Source organism: Panulirus ornatus, chromosome 6 (genome assembly GCF_036320965.1).
Source record: "Panulirus ornatus isolate Po-2019 chromosome 6, ASM3632096v1, whole genome shotgun sequence".
Taxonomy (NCBI): Eukaryota; Metazoa; Arthropoda; class Malacostraca; order Decapoda; family Palinuridae; genus Panulirus; species Panulirus ornatus.
The window spans coordinates 35387584-35409172 of NC_092229.1; the positions used below are offsets into that span (position 1 = coordinate 35387584).

The 21589-nt window shown below is 41.1% G+C and overlaps 2 protein-coding genes across 2 annotated transcripts in view; both read left to right on the forward strand.

The window, feature by feature from the left end:
- LOC139748904 (uncharacterized) overlaps positions 1–10828 on the forward strand; it is an 85126-nt gene extending 74298 nt beyond the window's left edge. Inside the window, exon 8 of the mRNA XM_071662268.1 lies at positions 10315–10828. Within this exon, the coding sequence (XP_071518369.1) occupies positions 10315–10521 (207 nt within the window). The 3' untranslated portion in view covers positions 10522–10828. The remainder of the gene's footprint in view (positions 1–10314) is intronic.
- Positions 10829–14161: 3333 nt separating this feature from the next.
- LOC139748905 (protein FAM3A-like) lies at positions 14162–21003 on the forward strand (the record flags this gene model as incomplete). The annotated part of the gene is made up of 2 exons (XM_071662269.1): positions 14162–14949; positions 20871–21003. Coding segments are annotated over 2 exons (921 nt in total), but the record flags the coding sequence as incomplete, so codon positions are not given.
- Between the last annotated feature and the right edge of the window lie 586 nt (positions 21004–21589).

Sequence of the window (21589 nt, forward strand, 5' to 3'; positions counted from 1 at the left end):
CACTTGTGCGCGAGGTTAGCGTAGGAAAAGACAACAAAGGCCACGTTCGTTCACACTACAGTCTCGAGCTTGTCATGTATCATGCACCGAAAACTCAGCTCCTTTTTTACATTCCAGGCCCCACAGAACTTTCCATGGTTACCCCACCAGACGTTCTACATGCCTGGTTCAATCCATTGACAGCACGTCGACCCCGGAATACACATCGTTCCAATTCACTCTATTCCTTGTACACTTACTCCCCCTGCATATGTTCAGGCCCTGTATCAAAATTTTATCACTCCTTCTTTCCCACCAATTTGGTCTCCACTTCTCGTTCCCTCCACTTCTGACTCATATATCCTCTTTGTCACTCTTTCCTCACTATTCTCTCCATGTGACCAAAACCATTTCAAAAACACCACTTCTGCTCTCTCAACACACCTCTTTTTATTACCATACACCTCTCTTATCCTTTCATTACTTACTAGATCAAACCCCCTCACGCCACATATTGTCATCAAAACATCTCATTTCCAACCATCACACCATCCTCCGTACAAACTCTAATCTATCTATCTATCTATCTATCTATATATTTATATTTATATATATATATATATATATATATATATATATATTTATATATATATATTATATATATATATATAATCTATATGCACACAAACACACACACACACAAAATTATAACCTTCTATCAGTGAAGAGTCTTACAATTTTTAAATAGCTTTATTGTCCATAAATTTTGTAAACAATTCCCCTTCTTGTACACATAGTAGTTAGGCTACTCTCGTTGTCCTGTCTGGAAAATACGTGTTTACTAAATGGTGTTTCTAGGTGCGTCTCTTCGTTGTATTTCAGTCCTGACGTATATTCCTCTTTGTATCTCCCCTAATGATACGATTATTACATGAAAATGCACTTAGGAAACTTATCGTGTTTCATTTTCCCCGTGGATTCTTAGGATTATTATTTGTTTTCACGCGCAAAAAATTGTGATCCTTTCAAATATATATATATATATAATAATATTTATATATATATATAATATTATATTATATATATATATATATATATTTTTTTTTTTTTTTTTTTTTTTTTTTTTTTTTTATACTTTGTCGCGTCTTCCCGCGTTTGCGAGTAGCGCAGGAAAGGAAACAGACGAAAGAAATGGCCCAACCCCCCCCACATACTAAAGAAATACGTCCTCACACGCAAATATACATACCTACACAGCTTTACATGGTTTACCCCAGACGCTTCACATGCCTTGATTCAATCCACTGACAGCACGGTCAACCCTTCGTATTACCACATCGCTCCACATTCACTCTATGCCTTGCCTCCTTTCACCCTCCTGCTTGTTCAGGCCCCGATCACACAAAATCTTTTTCACTCCATCTCTTCCACATCCAATTTGGTCTCACTCTTCTCCTCTTTCCCCTCTCCTCCGACACATTAATTCCTCTGGTCAATATTTTCCTCATCATTCTCTCATGTTCCAATCCATTTCAAACAACCTCTTCTGCTCTCTCAACCACGCTCTTTTTATTTCCACACATTCTCTAACCCTTACGTTACTCACTCGCTCAAACCACCTCCCACCAACACATTGTCCTCAAACATCTCTCATTTCCTAGACTCATCCATCCTCCTTGCGCACATCTCTATCCATAGCCCACGCCCTCGCAACCATACAACATTGTTGGTATACCCACTAACCTTCAAATTACCCTTTTTGCTTTCCGAGATAATGTTCTCGACTTCCACACGATTTTTCAAGGCTCCCAAAATTTTCGCCACCCTCCCCACTCTATGATCTACTTCACGCTTCCATGGTTCCATCCGCTGACAAGATCCACTCCCTGATTCTAAAACACTTCACTTCCTCCAATTTTTCTCCATTCAAACTCACCTCCAATTATATATACTTTTTGCCCATTTCCTGCGTCACACGAGGTTAGCACGGGGAAACAGCGAAGAAAAGACACATCCTCTCACATCGATTTTATGTATACATGTGCCAAACCAACCCCCCCCCCCAACCGGTATATATACCTATCTTACTTATAAATACTTTTACACATACGTATTCACATGTACATATTCATATTTGTTCGCTTTAATTCATTCCCGTACGCGACCCGCCTTAGGAAACAGACATTAATGTTTGAAGGAAAGGATATGAAGATAGATTATACATTTCTTCCTCTTCCTCCACCCGATTGGTTCAACGTCTGCGGCGTCTGTGCCAAGAAGCAGATGACGATATTAACACCATCATTCTTACCCGTTTTGGTGTAAGGCATCTAAACCACCAAATACCTATTCACGTCCAGGCCACACAGTCCTTTCCACATGGGTATACCTATGTTGGTTAACATTTCCTAATTCAGTCCATTGACGGCTCGTAGACCCCATCATTTACCGCATCGTTCCAATTCATTTTATCGTGCACGCCTTTCACCCTCCTCTTTGTTCAAGGCCCCTGTGCTCAAAAATCTTTTCAACTTTATCCTTCCACATCCTATTTAGTCCCCTATTTCGTAGTTCCATCCTGTTCTGATTGATATATCTTCTTTGTCATCCTTTTCCTCTTCATTTTCTCCATTTGTCCAAACTATTTCAACACACCCTCTTCTTCATCTTTTAAACATCACGCTTCTTGCCTCAATCTCTCTTACCATTTCATTACTCACTCGATCAAAACACCTTACACCACTTATGGTCCTCAAAAATTTCATGTTCTAACAAATCTATTGTGCCTCAGCCCATGCTCGCAACTTTATTTTATGTTTGATCCCTATTTCTCCCCAAAAATACCCATTTTTGCTTTCCCAAGATTATCGTTCTCTTTTCCACAGATTCTTCACCGCTCCCAGAACCTTCGCCCCAGCCCCACCCTATGACTCACTTCCGCTCCATGGCCCCATTTGTTGCCAGGTCCACTCCCAGTTAATCTAAGACACTGACATTCCACTGTTGTTTTAATTTGTTAATTTGTTCTGGATCTTCACAATAGTTTGAGGATTAAACCATTGTTTGCACACTATGCACATTCTTTTCCTTAGGAATAACCTTCAGTTTTGTATGTCTACATGGCCAATTTCTACATATTCTTGGGAATGTCAGGATGGCTCTTATTAAAGGGATGAGGCAGTATTCCGCCTCTTTGGCTTTTCTTTTCTTCCTACCTTATTGTGTACCTCTACCCATTGTACACTTTGTTTCCACATAATCCATACGACTCAAGTTCTCTTTCCATTTATTTGAGTCTTTTGATGTAATTCTAATCGCGTTCACTCTCTATTAGACACATCAACAATAAATCATTACTCGCGCCTACCATTGCCATTTGCCTTACACACTGCATCCTCCGCATTACTGGCTGTGCTACTCACGTATTGGCTTCGTGTGAGTAACGACGGGTTTTTGTTTTTCTGATTGTGCTCTTTGCTTTCCTCCTTTCCTTTGATTTCTCACATCTGAGGGTAATATCCCACTGAAGTCCACCATCCCTTATGTTTATTAGCTTTCCTACTTACATCTGGCTAGATGACTACAAGACCAAAACGTTAAACACGTAACTAATTACTCCCTTACAGGCTTCTTCATTGCCTCCATTTTTTTTTCTTTCACCGAAATTGCATCTGGAAATCCCCATTTGCCTCCCGTTATCTTTTAATAAGTTATTCCTCTTTCTTTCCTCATTTTCCCTTAAGAGAATATGATCTAAGCCAAAAGCATGAATGATTTGACGTTTAATCATTTTATCAATTTCTTGCTTTATTAATCTTTTAATTTTGTGCCACCCCACTTTCAGCAAAAATCTTCTGGATAGAGCTCAGCCTACTGCGTCTATGACTTTTCTTTAGAATCTCTCTTTTAGTTGTTATAATCCCTTCCATCAACTAGCCCATAAACTACCTCCAATACTTAATTCTCTAAAGATGCACATTATTTTTCAATTCTTTTTTTTTTTTTTTTTTTTTTTGCTTTGTCGCTGTCTCCCGCGTTTGCGAGGTGCGCAAGGAAACGACGAAAAGAAATGGCACCAACCCCCCCCCCATACTCATGTACATACTTCCACACAAGAAAATAGACATACCTCACAGCTTTCCATGGTTTTACACCAAGACGCTTCACATGCCTTGATTCAATCCCGACAGCCACGTCAACCCCTGTATACCACATCGCTCCAATTCACTCTATTCCTTGCCCTCCTTCACCCTTCCTGCATGTTCAGGCCCCGATCACACATAATTTTTTCACTCCATCTTGTCACCTCCAAATTTGGGTCTCCCTCTCCTCCTCGTTCCCTCCACCTCCGACACATATATCCTCTTGGTCAATCTTTCCTCACTCATTCTCTCCATGTGCCCAAACCATTTCAAAACACCCTCTTCTGCTCTCTCAACCACGCTCTTTTTATTTCCACACATCTCTCTTACCCTTACGTTACTCACTCGCTCAAACCACCTCACACCACACATTGTCCTCAAACATCTCATTTCCAGCACATCCATCCTCCTGCGCACATCTCTATCCATAGCCCACGCCTCGCAACCATACAACATTGTTGGAACCACTATTCCTTCAAACATACCCATTTTTGCTTTCCGAGATAATGTTCTCGACTTCCACACATTTTTCAAGGCTCCCAAAATTTTCGCCCCCTCCCCCACTCTATGATCCACTTCCGCTTCCATGGTTCCATCCGCTGACAGATCCACTCCCAGATATCTAAAACACTTCACTTCCTCCAGTTTTTCTCCATTCAAACTCACCTCCCAATTATATATACTTTATTGCCATTTCCTGCGTCCACGAGGTAGCACGGGGAAACAGACGAAGAAAGACACATCCTCTCACATCGATTTATGTATACATGTGCCAACCTACACGTATATATACCTATCTTACTTATAAATACTTTTACACATACGTATTCACATGTACATATTCATATTTGTTCGCTTTCATTCATTCCCGACGCGGACCCGCCCCTCAGGAAACAGCATAAATGTATGAAGGAAAGGAATGAAGATAAGATATACATTCTCTCCTCACCTCCACCCGATTGTCCACGTCAGCGGGTCTGTGCCAAGAAGCAGATGACGAATTCACACCCTCATTCCTTACCTGTTTTGTGTAATGCATCTAAACCACAACTCCCTATTCACGTCCAGGCCCCACAGACCTTTCCATGGTATACCTAGATGGTTAACATTTCCTAATTCAGTCCATTGACGGCACGTAGACCCCATTATACCGCATCGTTCCAATTCATTCTATATCGTGCACGCCTTTCACCCTCCTCTTTGTTCAGGCCCCAGTTGCTCAAAATCTTTTTCACTTTATCCTTCCACATCCAATTTAGTCCCCCTATTCTCGTAGTTCCCTCCATTTCTGATAGATATATCTTCTTTGTCAACCTTTTCCTCACTCATTTTCTCCATATGTCCAAACTATTTCAACACACCCTCTTCTTCTCTTTCAACCACACTCTTCTTGCCACACATCTCTCTTACCCTTTCATTACTCACTCGATCAAACCACCTTACACCACTTATTGTCCTCAAACATTTCATTTCTAACAAATCTATGTGCCTCCGCCCATGCTCCGCAACTATATATTATTGTTAGATCCACTATTTCTCCAAAAATACCCATTTTTGCTTTCCAAGATAACGTTCTCTCTTTCCACAGATTCTTCACCGCTCCCAGAACCTTCGCCCCCTCCCCCACCCTATGACTCACTTCCGCTTCCATGGCCCCATTTGTTGCCAGGTCCACTCCCAGATATCTAAGACACTGACATCCACTGTTGTTATATTTGTATATTTGTTCTGGATCTTCACAATTGTTTGAAGGATTAAACAATGTTAGCACCACTATGCACATCTTCCTTAGAATTAACCTTCCAGTTAAGTATCGTCTACATGGGCCAATTTCTACTATTTCTTGACATGTCAGGATGGCTCTTATTAAGAGAGGCAGTCTTCCTCCTCCTTTGGCTTTTCTTTTCTTCCTACCTTATTGTGTACCCTCTACCCATAGTACACTTTGTTTCCACAAATCCAACGACTCAAGTGCACTTTCCCTTATGTGATCTTTGAATTCTAACTCGCTTTCACTCACTATTAGACACATCAACAATAAATCATTACTCGCAGCCTACCATTGCCATTTCCTTACACCCCTGCCTCCTCCGCATTACTGGCTGTGCTACTCACCGTATTGCTTCGTGTGACAACGACGGGTTTTTGTTTTCTGATTGTGCTCTTTGCTTTCCTCCATCTCCTTTGATTTATCACATCTGAGGAATATCCCACTGAAGTCCACCATCCCTTAAGTTTATTAGCTTTCCTACATACATCCTGGCTAGATGACTACAAGCCAAACGTAACCGTAACTAATTACTCCCTTACGGCTTCATCATTGCCTCCATTTTTTTTTCTTTTTCACCGAAATTGCATCTGGAAATCCCATAGCCTCCCGTTATCTTTTAATAAGTATTCCTCTTTCTTTCCTCTTTTCGCCTTAAGAGGAATATGATCTAAGCCAAAAGCAATGAATGATTTACGTTTATCAATTTATCAATTTCTTGCTTTATTAATCTTTCTAATTTTGGTGCCACCCACTTTCAGCAAAAATCTTCAGAATAGAAGCATCAGCCTCTGCGTCTATGACTTTCTTTAGAATCTCTCTTTTAGTTTTATAAACCTTCCATCAACTAGCCCATAACTACCTCCAATACTTAATCTCTAAAGATGCACATTATTTTTCAATTCTTTTTTTTTTTTTTTTTTTTTTGCTTTGTCGCTGTCTCCCGCGTTTGCGAGGTAGCGCAAGGAAACAAACGAAAGAAATGGCCCAACCCACCCCCATACACATGTATATACATACGTCCACACACGCAAATATACATACCTACACAGCTTTCCATGGTTTACCCCAGACGCTTCACATGCCTTGATTCAATCCACTGACAGCACGTCAACCCCGGTATACCACATCGCTCCAATTCACTCTATTCCTTGCACGCCTTTCACCCTCCTGCATGTTCAGGCCCCGATCACACAAAATCTTTTTCACTCCATCTTTCCACCTCCAATTTGGTCTCCCTCTTCTCCTCGTTCCCTCCACCTCCGACACATATATTCTCTTGGTCAATCTTTCCTCACTCATTCTCTCCATGTGCCCGAACCATTTCAAAACACCCTCTTCTGCTCTCTCAACCACGCTCTTTTTATTTCCACACATCTCTCTTACCCTTACGTTACTTACTCGATCAAACCACCTCACACCACATATTGTCCTCAAACATCTCATTTCCAGCACATCCATCCTCCTGCGCACAACTCTATCCATAGCCCACGTCTCGCAACCATACAACATTGTTGGAACCACTATTCCTTCAAACATACCCATTTTTGCTTTCCGAGATAATGTTCTCGACTTCCACACATTCTTCAAGGCTCCCAGAATTTTCGCCCCCTCCCCCACCCTATGATCCACTTCCGCTTCCATGGTTCCATCCGCTGCCAGATCCACTCCCAGATATCTAAAACACTTCACTTCCTCCAGTTTTTCTCCATTCAAACTCACCTCCCAATTGACTTGACCCTCAACCCTACTGTACCTAATTACCTTGCTCTTATTCTCATTTACTCTTAACTTTCTTCTTTCACACACTTTACCAAACTCAGTCACCAGCTTCTGCAGTTTCTCACATGAATCAGCCACCAGCGCTGTATCATCAGCGAACAACAACTGACTCACTTCCCAAGCTCTCTCATCCCCAACAGACTTCATACTTGCCCCTCTTTCCAAAACTCTTGCATTCACCTCCCTAACAACCCCATCCATAAGCAAATTAAACAACCATGGAGACATCACACACCCCTGCCGGAAACCTACATTCACTGAGAACCAATCACTTTCCTCTCTTCCTACACGTACACATGCCTTCCATCCTCGATAAAAACTTTTCACTGCTTCTAACAACTTGCCTCCCACACCATATATTCTTAATACCTTCCACAGAGCATCTCTATCAACTCTATCATATGCCTTCTCCAGATCCATAAATGCTACATACAAATCCATTTGCTTTTCTAAGTATTTCTCACATACATTCTTCAAAGCAAACACCTGATCCACACATCCTCTACCACTTCTGAAACCACACTGCTCTTCCCCAATCTGATGCTCTGTACATGCCTTCACCCTCTCAATCAATATCCTCCCATATAATTTACCAGGAATACTCAACAAACTTATACCTCTGTAATTTGAGCACTCACTCTTATCCCCTTTGCCTTTGTACAATGGCACTATGCACGCATTCCGCAAATCCTCAGGCACCTCACCATGAGTCATACATACATTAAATAACCTTACCAACCAGTCAACAATACAGTCACCCCCTTTTTTAATAGATTCCACTGCAATACCATCCAAACCTGCTGCCTTGCCGGCTTTCATCTTCCGCAAAGCTTTTACTACCTCTTCTCTGTTTACCAAATCATCTTCCCTAACCCTCTCACTTTGCACACCACCTCGACCAAAACACCCTATATCTGCCACTCTATCATCAAACACATTCAACAAACCTTCAAAATACTCACTCCATCTCCTTCTCACATCACCACTACTTGTTATCACCTCCCCATTTGCGCCCTTCACTGAAGTTCCCATTTGCTCCCTTGTCTTACGCACTTTATTTACCTCCTTCCAGAACATCTTTTTATTCTCCCTAAAATTTAATGATACTCTCTCACCCCAACTCTCATTTGCCCTTTTTTTCACCTCTTACACCTTTCTCTTGACCTCCTGTCTCTTCCTTTTATACATCTCCCACTCAATTTCATTTTTTCCCTGCAAAAATCGTCCAAATGCCTCTCTCTTCTCTTTCACTAATACTCTTACTTCTTCATCCCACCACTCACTACCCTTTCTAATCAACCCATCTCCCACTCTTTTCATGCCACAAGCATCTTTTGCGCAATCCATCACTGATTCCCTAAATACATTCCATTCCTCCCCCACTCCCCTTACTTCCATTGTTCTCACCTTTGTCCATTCTGTACTCAGTCTCTCCTGGTACTTCCTCACACAAATCTCCTTCCCAAGCTCACTTACTCTCACCACCCTCTTCACCCCAACATTCACTCTTCTTTTCTGAAAACCCATACAAATCTTCACCTTAGCCTCCACAAGATAATGATCAGACATTCCTCCTATTTTTCAATACCTTCTCTTAATTTGCTGTGTACCTCTGTTTGTATGACCCCGGGTGTATGCCTCTCTCCTTCACTCTTCATGCTCTGCATCTGTCGGTCAGTTGCTGAGATTGCTGCTTCTAAACCTCCCCGCCCACTACTGTTAGTAGATTCTGTTCGTACTTTTGTTCTTTCCTCCTTCTGAACAGCTATCGATATTGCTCCCTCTGCATCTTCCTGCCCACCACTGTCCATAGAATCTGTGTGCGTTTTAGTTTTTTCGTCTAACTAAGCAACCTCTAATACAAGTAAAAGAGGTTCTATTTGTTTCTTTCTCGTGGTTTCTCTTTCCTTCTTCTAATCTTTGTATTTCCTGAACCCCCTCCAATATACTCAGTTTTTGCCTACACTCAAAAATTATGTTTCTCAATTCTTGAAAGTCTTTTCTTATCTCATGACTCCTTTCCTTATCCTTGCAATATTTCCTGTTTTATCAACTCCAGCCATAGCTGTTACCCTCTGGTCCTGCTCCTTAACAGTCCCATAAGATCATCCGTTCCCTGGTGTTTCCATATACTCGTCAGGTGTTTGTATCTTTGGTTATGACTGACTGGTCTTGGTACATTCCTATGACTGAGTCCATACCAGACTATCTTGGCTCAGGCAGCACTACAGGTCTCAAACACATCCCTCAAAGTAATACAGGCAACAGTAATGAAGCTCGAAGTGTGTGTGTGTGTTTGTATGTGTGCGTTTAATAAGTTCTGTATTGTCTACAGGAATTAACCGATGCACTTTTCTTTTACAGATGCCAATTCCAGATTATCAGAAATTTTATCGGTTACAGAATATCATCTTAAGAAAGTTGTTCAGCTTTTAGTCATTGCTTATGGTGTCCTCGGTCATCACTTTGCTCTTTGAGCATATGATTGTTAGTCAAATATTTCCTCAATCATTTCCTCAATCATGCATACTTGTTATATAACAGACAGGTTATCACTACAACTGACGTTACAGATGTTTTCTTCGACTTCAGTTTCCATTTCCTGTATCTAAGTCACTGACGCAATGTTTACCCCCGGCACAGCGTCCTGACTCCCTCCGCGGCCATGAAGTGAGCAGCACCCCTGACGCGGGCCACCTGCAGGGCGATAAGACGAAGGACAGCCAGGGGATTGTGAAGGGTGGCAATGACCTCCGCCATCACGAAGAACTCGCCAAGAAGGACTTGCACCACTGGCGAGATTTAGCTGCGAACAAGAATGAGACACAAACTGGAAAGAAATACAATTAAACAGCAAGAAACACACATGGAGCACCTTTCTAAAGTGACAACTCATAACAACGATCAGACTTCTCAAAAGCGATGTTAAACATTGTGTAAAGAGAACAATACAGATCTTGAAAGAAAGAAATTCTTCCTTGATATCAGGTGAAGTAATTATCATGACACTTGAACCACCTCCTAACCGAAGGTCTTCCACGGTAGTGTTGGAACGTGAATGTATCTTAAGTTTGTTAATGCCAAGGTTTCAGTGGCATATCCTAAAGAACTTCATAAGTGACTGACATTTTCAGATAAAACCCTGTCATAAAAAAGTCTAGCGTAAGATATGTAATGTACATTTTATATTATAAAATGCAAGTTATTTATGTATATTTTGTATATTTCTTCATTCACTGTTAAGATATAGCGGCAGCCTATACATAAAGGTAAACGCTGGATATTCTCCTATATCAATGACATCACAAGCAAAGTAATGCGGATATAGACTATGCAACGCTAATGAGCGAAGAAGTAATTAGCAAAGGCTGATGTCGTACACTCAGAGACTTTCGTAATGTAAACGTTTTTCGTGGTCAGACAGACGGAATGATATATACCGAAAGCAGCACACGTGCATCACTAAGACAATATGACAGAAATCACATTCTGGCTTCGTATACAACTTATTTAATGTACATCAACCTGTATACTATCACGCAATTTTACAATGCTCATACAAACAGCAACAGCCTAATATATATATATATATATATATATATATATATATATATATATATATATATATATATATATATATATATATATATATATATATATATATATATATATAAATATATATATATATATATATATATATATATATATATATATATATATATATATATATATATATATATATATATTTTCCTTTTTTTTTGCTTTGTCGCTGTCTCCCGCGTTTGCGAGGTAGCGCAAGGAAACAGACGAAAGAAATGGCCCAACCCACCCCCATACACATGTATATAAATACACGTCCACACACGCAAATATACATACCTACACAGCTTTCCATGGTTTACCCCAGACGCTTCACATGCCCTGATTCAATCCACTGACAGCACGTCAACCCCGGTATACAACATCGATCCAATTCACTCTATTCCTTGCCCGCCTTTCACCCTCCTGCATGTTCAGGCCCCGATCACACAAAATCTTTTTCACTCCATCTTTCCACCTCCAATTTGGTCTCCCACTTCTCCTCGTTCCCTCCACCTCCGACACATATATCCTCTTGGACAATCTTTCCTCACTCATTCTCTCCATGCGCCCAAACCATTTCAAAACACCCTCTTCTACTCTCTCAACCATGCTCTTTTTATTTCCACACATATCTCTTACCCTTACATTACTTACTCGATCAAACCACCTCACACCACACATTGTCCTCAAACATCTCATTTCCAGCACATCCACCCTCCTGCGCACAACTCTATCCATAGCCCACGCCTCGCAACCATACAACATTGTTGGAACCACTATTCCTTCAAACATACCCATTTTTGCTTTCCGAGATGCTGTTCTCGACTTCCACACATTCTTCAAGGCTCCCAGGATTTTCGCCCCCTTCCCCACCCTATGATTCACTTCCGCTTCCATGGTTTCATCCGCTGCCAGATCCACTCCCAGATATCTAAAACACTTTACTTCCTCCAGTTTTTCTCCATTCAAACTTACCTCCCAATTGACTTGACCCTCAACCCTACTGTACCTAATAACCTTGCTCTTATTCACATTTACTCTTAACTTTCTTCTTTCACACACTTTACCAAACTCAGTCACCAGCTTCTGCAGTTTCTCACATGAATCAGCAACTAGCGCTGTATCATCAGCGAACAACAACTGACTCACTTCCCAAGCTCTCTCATCCACAACAGACTTCATTTTTGCCCCTCTTTCCAAAACTCTTGCATTCACCTCCCTAACAACCCCATCGATAAGCAAATTAAACAACCATGGAGACATCACACACCCCTGCCGCAAACCTACATTCACTGAGAACCAATCACTTTCCTCTCTTCCTACACGCACACATGCCTTACATCCTCGATAAAAACTTTTCACTGCTTCTAACAACTTGCCTCCCACACCATATATTCTTAATACCTTCCACAGAGCATCTCTATCAACTCTATCATATGCCTTCTCCAGATCCATAAATGCTACATACAAATCCATTTGCTTTTCTAAGTATTTCTCACATACATTCTTCAAAGCAAACACCTGATCCGATCCACACATCCTCTACCACTTCTGAAACTATATTGCTCTTCCCCAATCTGATGCTCTGTACATGCCTTCACCCTCTCAATCAATACCCTCCCATATAATATACCAAGAATACTCAACAAACTTAAACCTCTGTAATTTGAGCACTCACTCTTATCCCCTTTGCCTTTGTACAATGGCACTATGCACGCATTCCGCCAATCCTCAGGCACCTCACCATGAGTCATACATACATTAAATAACCTTACCAACCAGTCAACAATACAGTCACCCCCTTTTTTAATAGATTCCACTGCAATACCATCCAAACCTGCTGCCTTGCCGGCTTTCATCTTCCGCAAAGCTTTTACTACCTCTTCTCTGTTTACCAAATCATTTTCCCTAACCCTCTCACTTTGCACACCACCTTGACCAAAACACCCTATATCTGCCACTCTATCATCAAACACATTCAACAAACCTTCAAAATACTCACTCCATCTACTTCTCACATCACCACTACTTGTTATCACCTCCCCATTTGCGCCCTTCACTGAAGTTCCCATTTGCTCCCTTGTCTTACGCACTTTATTTACCTCCTTCCAGAACATCTTTTTATTCTCCCTAAAATTTAATGATACTCTCTCACCCCAACTCTCATTTGCCCTCTTTTTCACCTCTTGCACCTTTCTCTTGACCTCCTGTCTCTTTCTTTTATACATCTCCCACTCAATTGCATTTTTTCCCTGCAAAAATCGTCCAAATGCCTCTCTCTTCTCTTTCACTAATAATCTTACTTCCTCATCCCACCACTCACTACCCTTTCTAATCAACCCACCTCCCACGCTTCTCATGCCACAAGCATCTTTTGCGCAATCCATCACTGATTCCCTAAATACATCCCATTCCTCCCCCACTCCCCTTACTTCCATTGTTCTCACCTTTTTCCATTCTGTACTCAGTCTCTCCTGGTACTTCCTCACACAAGTCTCCTTCCCAAGCTCACTTACTCTCACCACCCTCTTCATCCCAACATTCACTCTTCTTTTCTGAAAACCCATACAAATCTTCATCTTAGCCTCCACAAGATAATGATCAGACATCCCTCCAGTTGCACCTCTCAGCACATTTACATCCAAAAGTCTCTCTTTAGCGCGCCTGTCAATTAACACGTAATCCAATAACGCTCTCTGGCCATCTCTCCTACTTATATACGTATACTTATGTATATCTCGCTTTTTAAACCAGGTATTCCCAATCACCAGTCCTTTTTCAGCACATAAATCTACAAGCTCTTCACCATTTTCATTTACAACACTGAACACCCCATGTATACCAATTATTCCCTCAACTGCCACATTACTCACCTTTGCATTCAAATCACCCATCACTATAACCCGGGTTATATGGGATATATGAGTTCTTCTTTGGATCACCTCCAGTTCATACACTGGAATTTTATCATGCAAATTCATCAATTCCATTCCCATTTCAAGATCATGGAGAGCGGGTAGTATCCCAGTACATGCAGGTTGGAGAAATCTTGCCAAATTGTGGTCTGTATTACGTTTGTCCTCATAATCACTTCCCTGTTCATATATACAGTGGGAAAAGTAAAGATGACATTCCAAAAATATGTGTGTCAGGAAAATATGTTATCCAAAAAGACATCAATAATGGTGGACGAGGAATGAACATGGTGGTTGTTGATGTGTATCGATTGAAAGCTGTAAATGCTCGTCGCTTTGATACTTATGCAATGGACTCCAGTGAGATGGAATTGTTCCTTTTGCGTGAAGTACGAGAGGGAGACATTCTTATTGCCATGACTTTTGATGAGGCTTCACGGAACTTAGGCCCTATGGCAAAGAATATCCTTGCAGATTTAGGTAGCAGCCAGATTCAAAACCTTAAGTTCCGGGGCCAGTGGTATATGATATCTCAGCGGGGTATGAAGGGATTTTCACTCTATGAAACTTTGAAGGCGTCTAAAGGTGGACTTTGGTCACCAATTGATGAGCACCTCTGTGTACCTCGGCAATTGAAAGGGCAGACCATCATGCCAGATCCAGGAGTCTTGCAGAATGATGCACGGGTCAAATTTTGTGACCAGCACAGTTACATCTCTGACTTTTGTTCAGGTAACAGAACCAACAATGAATTTAACAACAACAGAAGAAACGATACCAAGTAATTCAGAATCACCTAAAGAATCTCCACCTCATCGTTTTCATCTAGTTTAGGAACGCAAGAAAGAAGAACAGGAAGAAGCAGAACGGGCAACTGCACCACATGTGGAGAGGGTTGCCTTGATATGGGATGATGAGAGTGTTCATCCGCCCACCAGTGATGCTACCACTTTTGTGAATTAAGAACCATTGCAACACAAACTTCGCCAGGTGGTAGAGTGACCCGCAGTGTATCGAGACAGACTTCCCTAGAACTTTTTAAAGGGGAAGTAAATGTTTATAGTTGTGTTACTGGAGTGATAGTTTTCATACATGGTGCTCTGACAAGAAAATTGTGAAATTGGAAAAGAATGTAGCTTAGATATTGAAGCTTATTCTTTCATTGAAATGTGAACAAAGGGAGCATTTTTTCAAAGTGATAGAGATAGAAAGCAAAAAGGTGTTTTTCATGAATGTACTGGAAAAGTTGAGGTCTAGATAAACTTTTGGTCTGTCAAGGCTTTATTATGGCGGATGATAAACTACCTACCCTCATGTATCCAAGATATGGTTGTACTTTGTGTAATGAAGACAATTGAGAAACATCATAAGCCAATATTCCAGTTTCATGATAAGAGAAGTGGACCAGGCAGTATGATACAGTGGTTGAATTGGTGAAAAATACTATTGACGTTTGTGTAAATAAATTATACATTTCCCTTTTCCATAGCCAGAGGTTGAACCATAATGTGACATTCATCTTTTTAATTTCATTTCAAGATAGAAGTTTTCAGTTTTCTAAATTATTTCTTACATTTTCATATGTATATATATATATATATATATATATATATATATATATATATATATATATATATATATATATATACATATGTGTGTGTATATATGTGTGTGTGTGTGTGTATATATATATGTGTAAATGTGTGTGTATATATATATATATATATATATATATATACATATATATATATATATATATATATATATATATATATATATATATATATATATATATATATATATATATATATATATATATATATATATATATATATCTTATCCCTGGGGATAGGGGTGAAATAATACTTCCCACGCATTCCTCACGTGTCGTAGAAGGCGACTAGAGGGGACGGGAGCGGGGGGCCAGAAATCCTCCCCTACTTGTATTTTTAACTTTCTAAAAAAAAAAATGGGAAACGGAAGGAGTCACGCGGGGAGTGCTCATCCTCCTCGTAGACTCAGGTTGGGGTGTCTAAATGTGTGTGGATGTAACCAAGATGTGAAAAAAGGAGAGATAGGTAGTATGTTTGAGGAAAGGAACCTGGATGTTTTGGCTCTGAGTGAAACGAAGCTCAAGGGTAAAGGGGAAGAATGGTTTGGGAATGTCTTGGGAGTAAAGTCAGGGGTTAGTGAGAGGACAAGAGCAAGGGAAGGAGTAGCAGTACTCCTGAAACAGTTGTGGGAGTATGTGATAGAAAGTAAGAAAGTAAATTCTCAATTGATATGGGTAAAACTGAAAGTTGATAGAGAGAGATGGGTGATTATTGGTGCATATGCACCTGGGCATGAGAAGAAAGATCATGAGAGGCAAGTGTTTTGGGAGCATTTGAATGAGTGTGTTAGTGGTTTTGATGCACGCGACCGGGTTATAGTGATATATATATATATATATATATATATATATATATATATATATATATATATATATATATATATATATATATATATATATATATATTGGTTCTCAGTGAATGTAGGTTTGCGGCAGGGGTGTGTGATGTCTCCATGGCTGTTTAATTTGTTTATCGATGGGGTTGTTAGGGAGATGAATGCAAGAGTTTTGGAAAGAGGGGCAAGTATGAAGTATGTTGGGGATGAGAAAGCTTGGGAAGTGAGTCAGTTGTTGTTCGCTGATCATACAGCGCTGGTGGCTGATTCATGTGAGAAACTGCAGAAGGTGGTGACTGAGTTTGGTAAAGTGTGTGAAAGAAGAAAGTTAAGAGTAAATGTGAATAAGAGCAAGGTTATTAGGTACAGTAGGGTTGAGGGTCAAGTCAATTGGGAGGTAAGTTTGAATGGAGGAAGTAAAGTGTTTTAGATATCTGGGAGTGGATCTGGCAGCGGATGGAACCATGGAAGCGGAAGTGAATCATAGGGCGGGGGAGGGGGCGAAAATTCTGGGAGCCTTGAAGAATGTGTGGAAGTCGAGAACAGCACCTCGGAAAGCAAAAATGAGTATGTTTGAAGGAATAGTGGTTCCAACAATGTTGTATGGTTGCGAGGCGTGGGCTATGGATAGAGTTGTGCGCAGGAGGATGGATGTGCTGGAAATGAGATGTTTGAGGACAATGTGTGGTGTGAGGTGGTTTGATCGAGTAAGTAACGAAAGGGTAAGAGAGATGTGTGGAAATAAAAAGAGCGTGGTTGAGAGAGCAGAAGAGGGTGTTTTGAAATGGTTTGGGCACATGGAGAGAATGAGTGAGGAAAGATTGACCAAAAGGATATATGTGTCGGAGGTGGAGGGAACGAGGAGAAGTGGGAGACCAAATTGGAGGTGGAAAGATGGAGTGAAAAAGATTTTGTGTGATCGGGGCCTGAACATGCAGGAGGGTGAAAGGAGGGCAAGGAATAGAGTGAATTGGATCGATGTGGGATACCGGGGTTGACGTGCTGTCAGTGGATTGAATCAAGGCATGTGAAGCGTCTGGGATAAACCATGGAAAGCTGTGTAGGTATGTATATTTGCGTGTGTGGACGTATGTATATACATGTGTATGGGGGTGGGTTGGGCCATTTCTTTCGTCTGTTTCCTTGCGCTACCTCGCAAACGCGGGAGACAGCGACATAGCAAAAAAAAAAAATACATATATATATATATATATATATATATATATATATATATATATATATATATATATATATATATATATATATATATATATATATTATTATTATTATTATTATTATTATTATACTTTGTCGCTGTCTCCCGCGTTTGCGAGGTAGCGCAAGGAAACAGTCGAAAGAAATGGCCCAACCCCCCCCCCATACACATGTATATACATACGTCCACACACGCAAATATACATACCTACACAGCTTTCCATGGTTTACCCCAGACGCTTCACATGCCCTGCTTCAATCCACTGACAGCACGTCAACCCCGGTATACCACATCGCTCCAATTCACTCTATTCCTTGCCCTCCTTTCACCCTCCTGCATGTTCAGGCCCCGATCACACAAAATCTTTTTCACTCCATCTTTCCACCTCCAATTTGGTCTCCCTCTTCTCCTTGTTCCCTCCACCTCCGACACATATAGCCTCTTGGTCAATCTTTCCTCACTCATCCTCTCCATGTGCCCAAACCACTTCAAAACACCCTCTTCTGCTCTCTCAACCACGCTCTTTTTATTTCCACACATCTCTCTTACCCTTACGTTACTCACTCGATCAAACCACCTCACACCACACATTGTCCTCAAACATCTCATTTCCAGCACATCCATCCTCCTGCGCACAACTCTATCCATAGCCCACGCCTCGCAACCATACAACATTGTTGGAACCACTATTCCTTCAAACATACCCATTTTTGCTTTCCGAGACAATGTTCTCGACTTCCACACATTCTTCAAGGCCCCCAGGATTTTCGCCCCCTCCCCCACCCTATGATCCACTTCCGCTTCCATGGTTCCATCCGCTGCCAGATCCACTCCCAGATATCTAAAACACTTCACTTCCTCCAGTTTTCCTCCATTCAAACTCACCTCCCAATTGACTTGACCCTCAACCCTACTGTACCTAATAACCTTGCTCTTATTCACATTTACTCTTAACTTTCTTCTTCCACACACTTTTCCAAACTCAGTCACCAGCTTCTGCAGTTTCTCACATGAATCAGCCACCAGCGCTGTATCATCAGCGAACAACAACTGACTCACTTCCCAAGCTCTCTCATCCCCAACAGACTTCATACTTGCCCCTCTTTCCAAAACTCTTGCATTCACCTCCCTAACAACCCCATCCGTAAACAAATTAAACAACCATGGAGACATCACACACCCCTGCCGCAAACCTACATTCACTGAGAACCAATCACTTTCCTCTCTTCCTACACGTACACATGCCTTACATCCTCGATAAAAACTTTTCACTGCTTCTAACAACTTGCCTCCCACACCATATATTCTTAATACCTTCCACAGAGCATCTCTATCAACTCTATCATATGCCTTCTCCAGATCCATAAATGCTACATACAAATCCATTTGCTTTTCTAAGTATTTCTCACATACATTCTTCAAAGCAAACACCTGATCCACACATCCTCTACCACTTCTGAAACCACACTGCTCTTCCCCAATCTGATGCTCTGTACATGCCTTCACCCTCTCAATCAATACCCTCCCATATAATTTACCAGGAATACTCAACAAACTTATACCTCTGTAATTTGAGCACTCACTCTTATCCCCTTTGCCTTTGTACAATGGCACTATGCACGCATTCCGCCAATCCTCAGGCACCTCACCATGAGTCATACATACAATAAATAACCTTACCAACCAGTCAACAATACAGTCACCCCCTTTTTTAATAAATTCCACTGCAATACCATCCAAACCTGCTGCCTTGCCGGCTTTCATCTTCCGCAAAGCTTTCACTACCTCTTCTCTGTTTACCAAATCATTTTCCCTAACCCTCTCACTTTGCACACCACCTCGACCAAAACACCCTATATCTGCCACTCTATCATCAAACACATTCAACAAACCTTCAAAATACTCACTCCATCTCCTTCTCACATCACCACTACTTGTTTTCACCTCCCACACTTGCGCCCTTCACCGAAGTTCCCATTTCCTCCCTTGTCTTACGCACTTTATTTACTTCCTTCCAGAACATCTTTTTATTCTCCCTAAAATTTAATGATACTCTCTCACCCCAACTCTCATTTGCCCTTTTTTTCACCTCTTGCACCTTTCTCTTGACCTCCTGTCTCTTTCTTTTATACATCTCCCACTCAGTTGCATTTTTTCCCTGCAAAAATCGTCCAAATGCCTCTCTCTTCTCTTTCACTAATACTCTTACTTCTTCATCCCACCACTCACTACCCTTTCTAATCAACCCACCTCCCACTCTTCTCATGCCACAAGCATCTTTTGCGCAATCCATCACTGATTCCCTAAATACATCCCATTCCTCCCCCACTCCCCTTACTTCCATTGTTCTCACCTTTTTCCATCCTGTACTCAGTCTCTCCTGATACTTCCTCACACAGGTCTCCTTCTCAAGCTCACTTACTCTCACCACCCTCTTCACCCCAACATTCACTCTTCTTTTCTGAAAACCCATACAAATCTTCACCTTAGCCTCCACAAGATAATGATCAGACATCCCTCCAGTTGCACCTCTCAGCACATTAACATCCAAAAGTCTCTCCTTCGCACGCCTGTCAATCAACACGTAATCCAATAACGCTCTCTGGCCATCTCTCCTACTTACATAAGTATACTTATGTATATCTCGCTTTTTAAACCAGGTATTCCCAATCATCAGTCCTTTTTCAGCACATAAATCTACAAGCTCTTCACCATTTCCATTTACAACACTGAACACCCCATGTATACCAATTATTCCCTCAACTGCCACATTACTCACCTTTGCATTCAAATCACCCATCACTATGACCCGGTCTCGTGCATCAAAACCACTAACACACTCATTCAGCTGCTCCCAAATCACTTGCCTCTCATGATCTTTCTTCTCATGCCCAGGTGCATATGCACCAATAATCACCCACCTCTCTCCATCAACTTTCAGTTTTACCCATATTAATCGAGAATTTACTTTCTTACACTCTATCACATACTCCCACAACTCCTGTTTCAGGAGTATTGCTACTCCTTCCCTTGCTCAGTGGCTCAGTGCACGAGAGCTCACTCGACCGTGAGGAGTCTTGGGGGACAGTTAAGGCTCGCAACCTCAATCGAGAAACACCAGCCAACGGTCTCAGCAGAGCGGAAGGAAGTCTAGTGAACAAGCATTGCTAAAGCAGGATTTGGTCAGCAGGAGAAGAACCATCATAATGGAGGACGTGGACCACGCTGGACCCAGGGGTCTACCACGGCGCCGGCGGGAACTACATATCGAAAGTGAACTACGCGGGAAACGGCGATCAAATTTAAAGAGGGAAGTCAGCACCACAAGTAAAGCATCCTCCTCGAAGGCTCAGAGTGGGGTGCCTAAATGTGTGTGGATGTAACCAAGATGTGAAGACCCTTACTGGAAAAACAATCACTCTTGAAGTAGAACCTTCAGACACAATTGAAAATGTGAAGGAAAATAGTGAAATTGGAGAAAAATGTAGCTTAGACATTGAAGCTTATTGATACAGTGGTTAAATTGATGAGAACTGCTATTGACGTTTGTGTAAATAAATTATATATTTCCTTTTTTCCATAGCCAGAGGTTGAACCATTATGTGACATTCTTTTTTTTCATTCATTTCAAGCTAGAAGTTTCAGTTTTCTAAATTGTTTCTTACATTTCTCATATGTATATATATATGTATGTGTGTGTGTGTGTATATGTGCGTATGTATGTGTGTGTGTGTGCGTGTGTATATGTATATATATA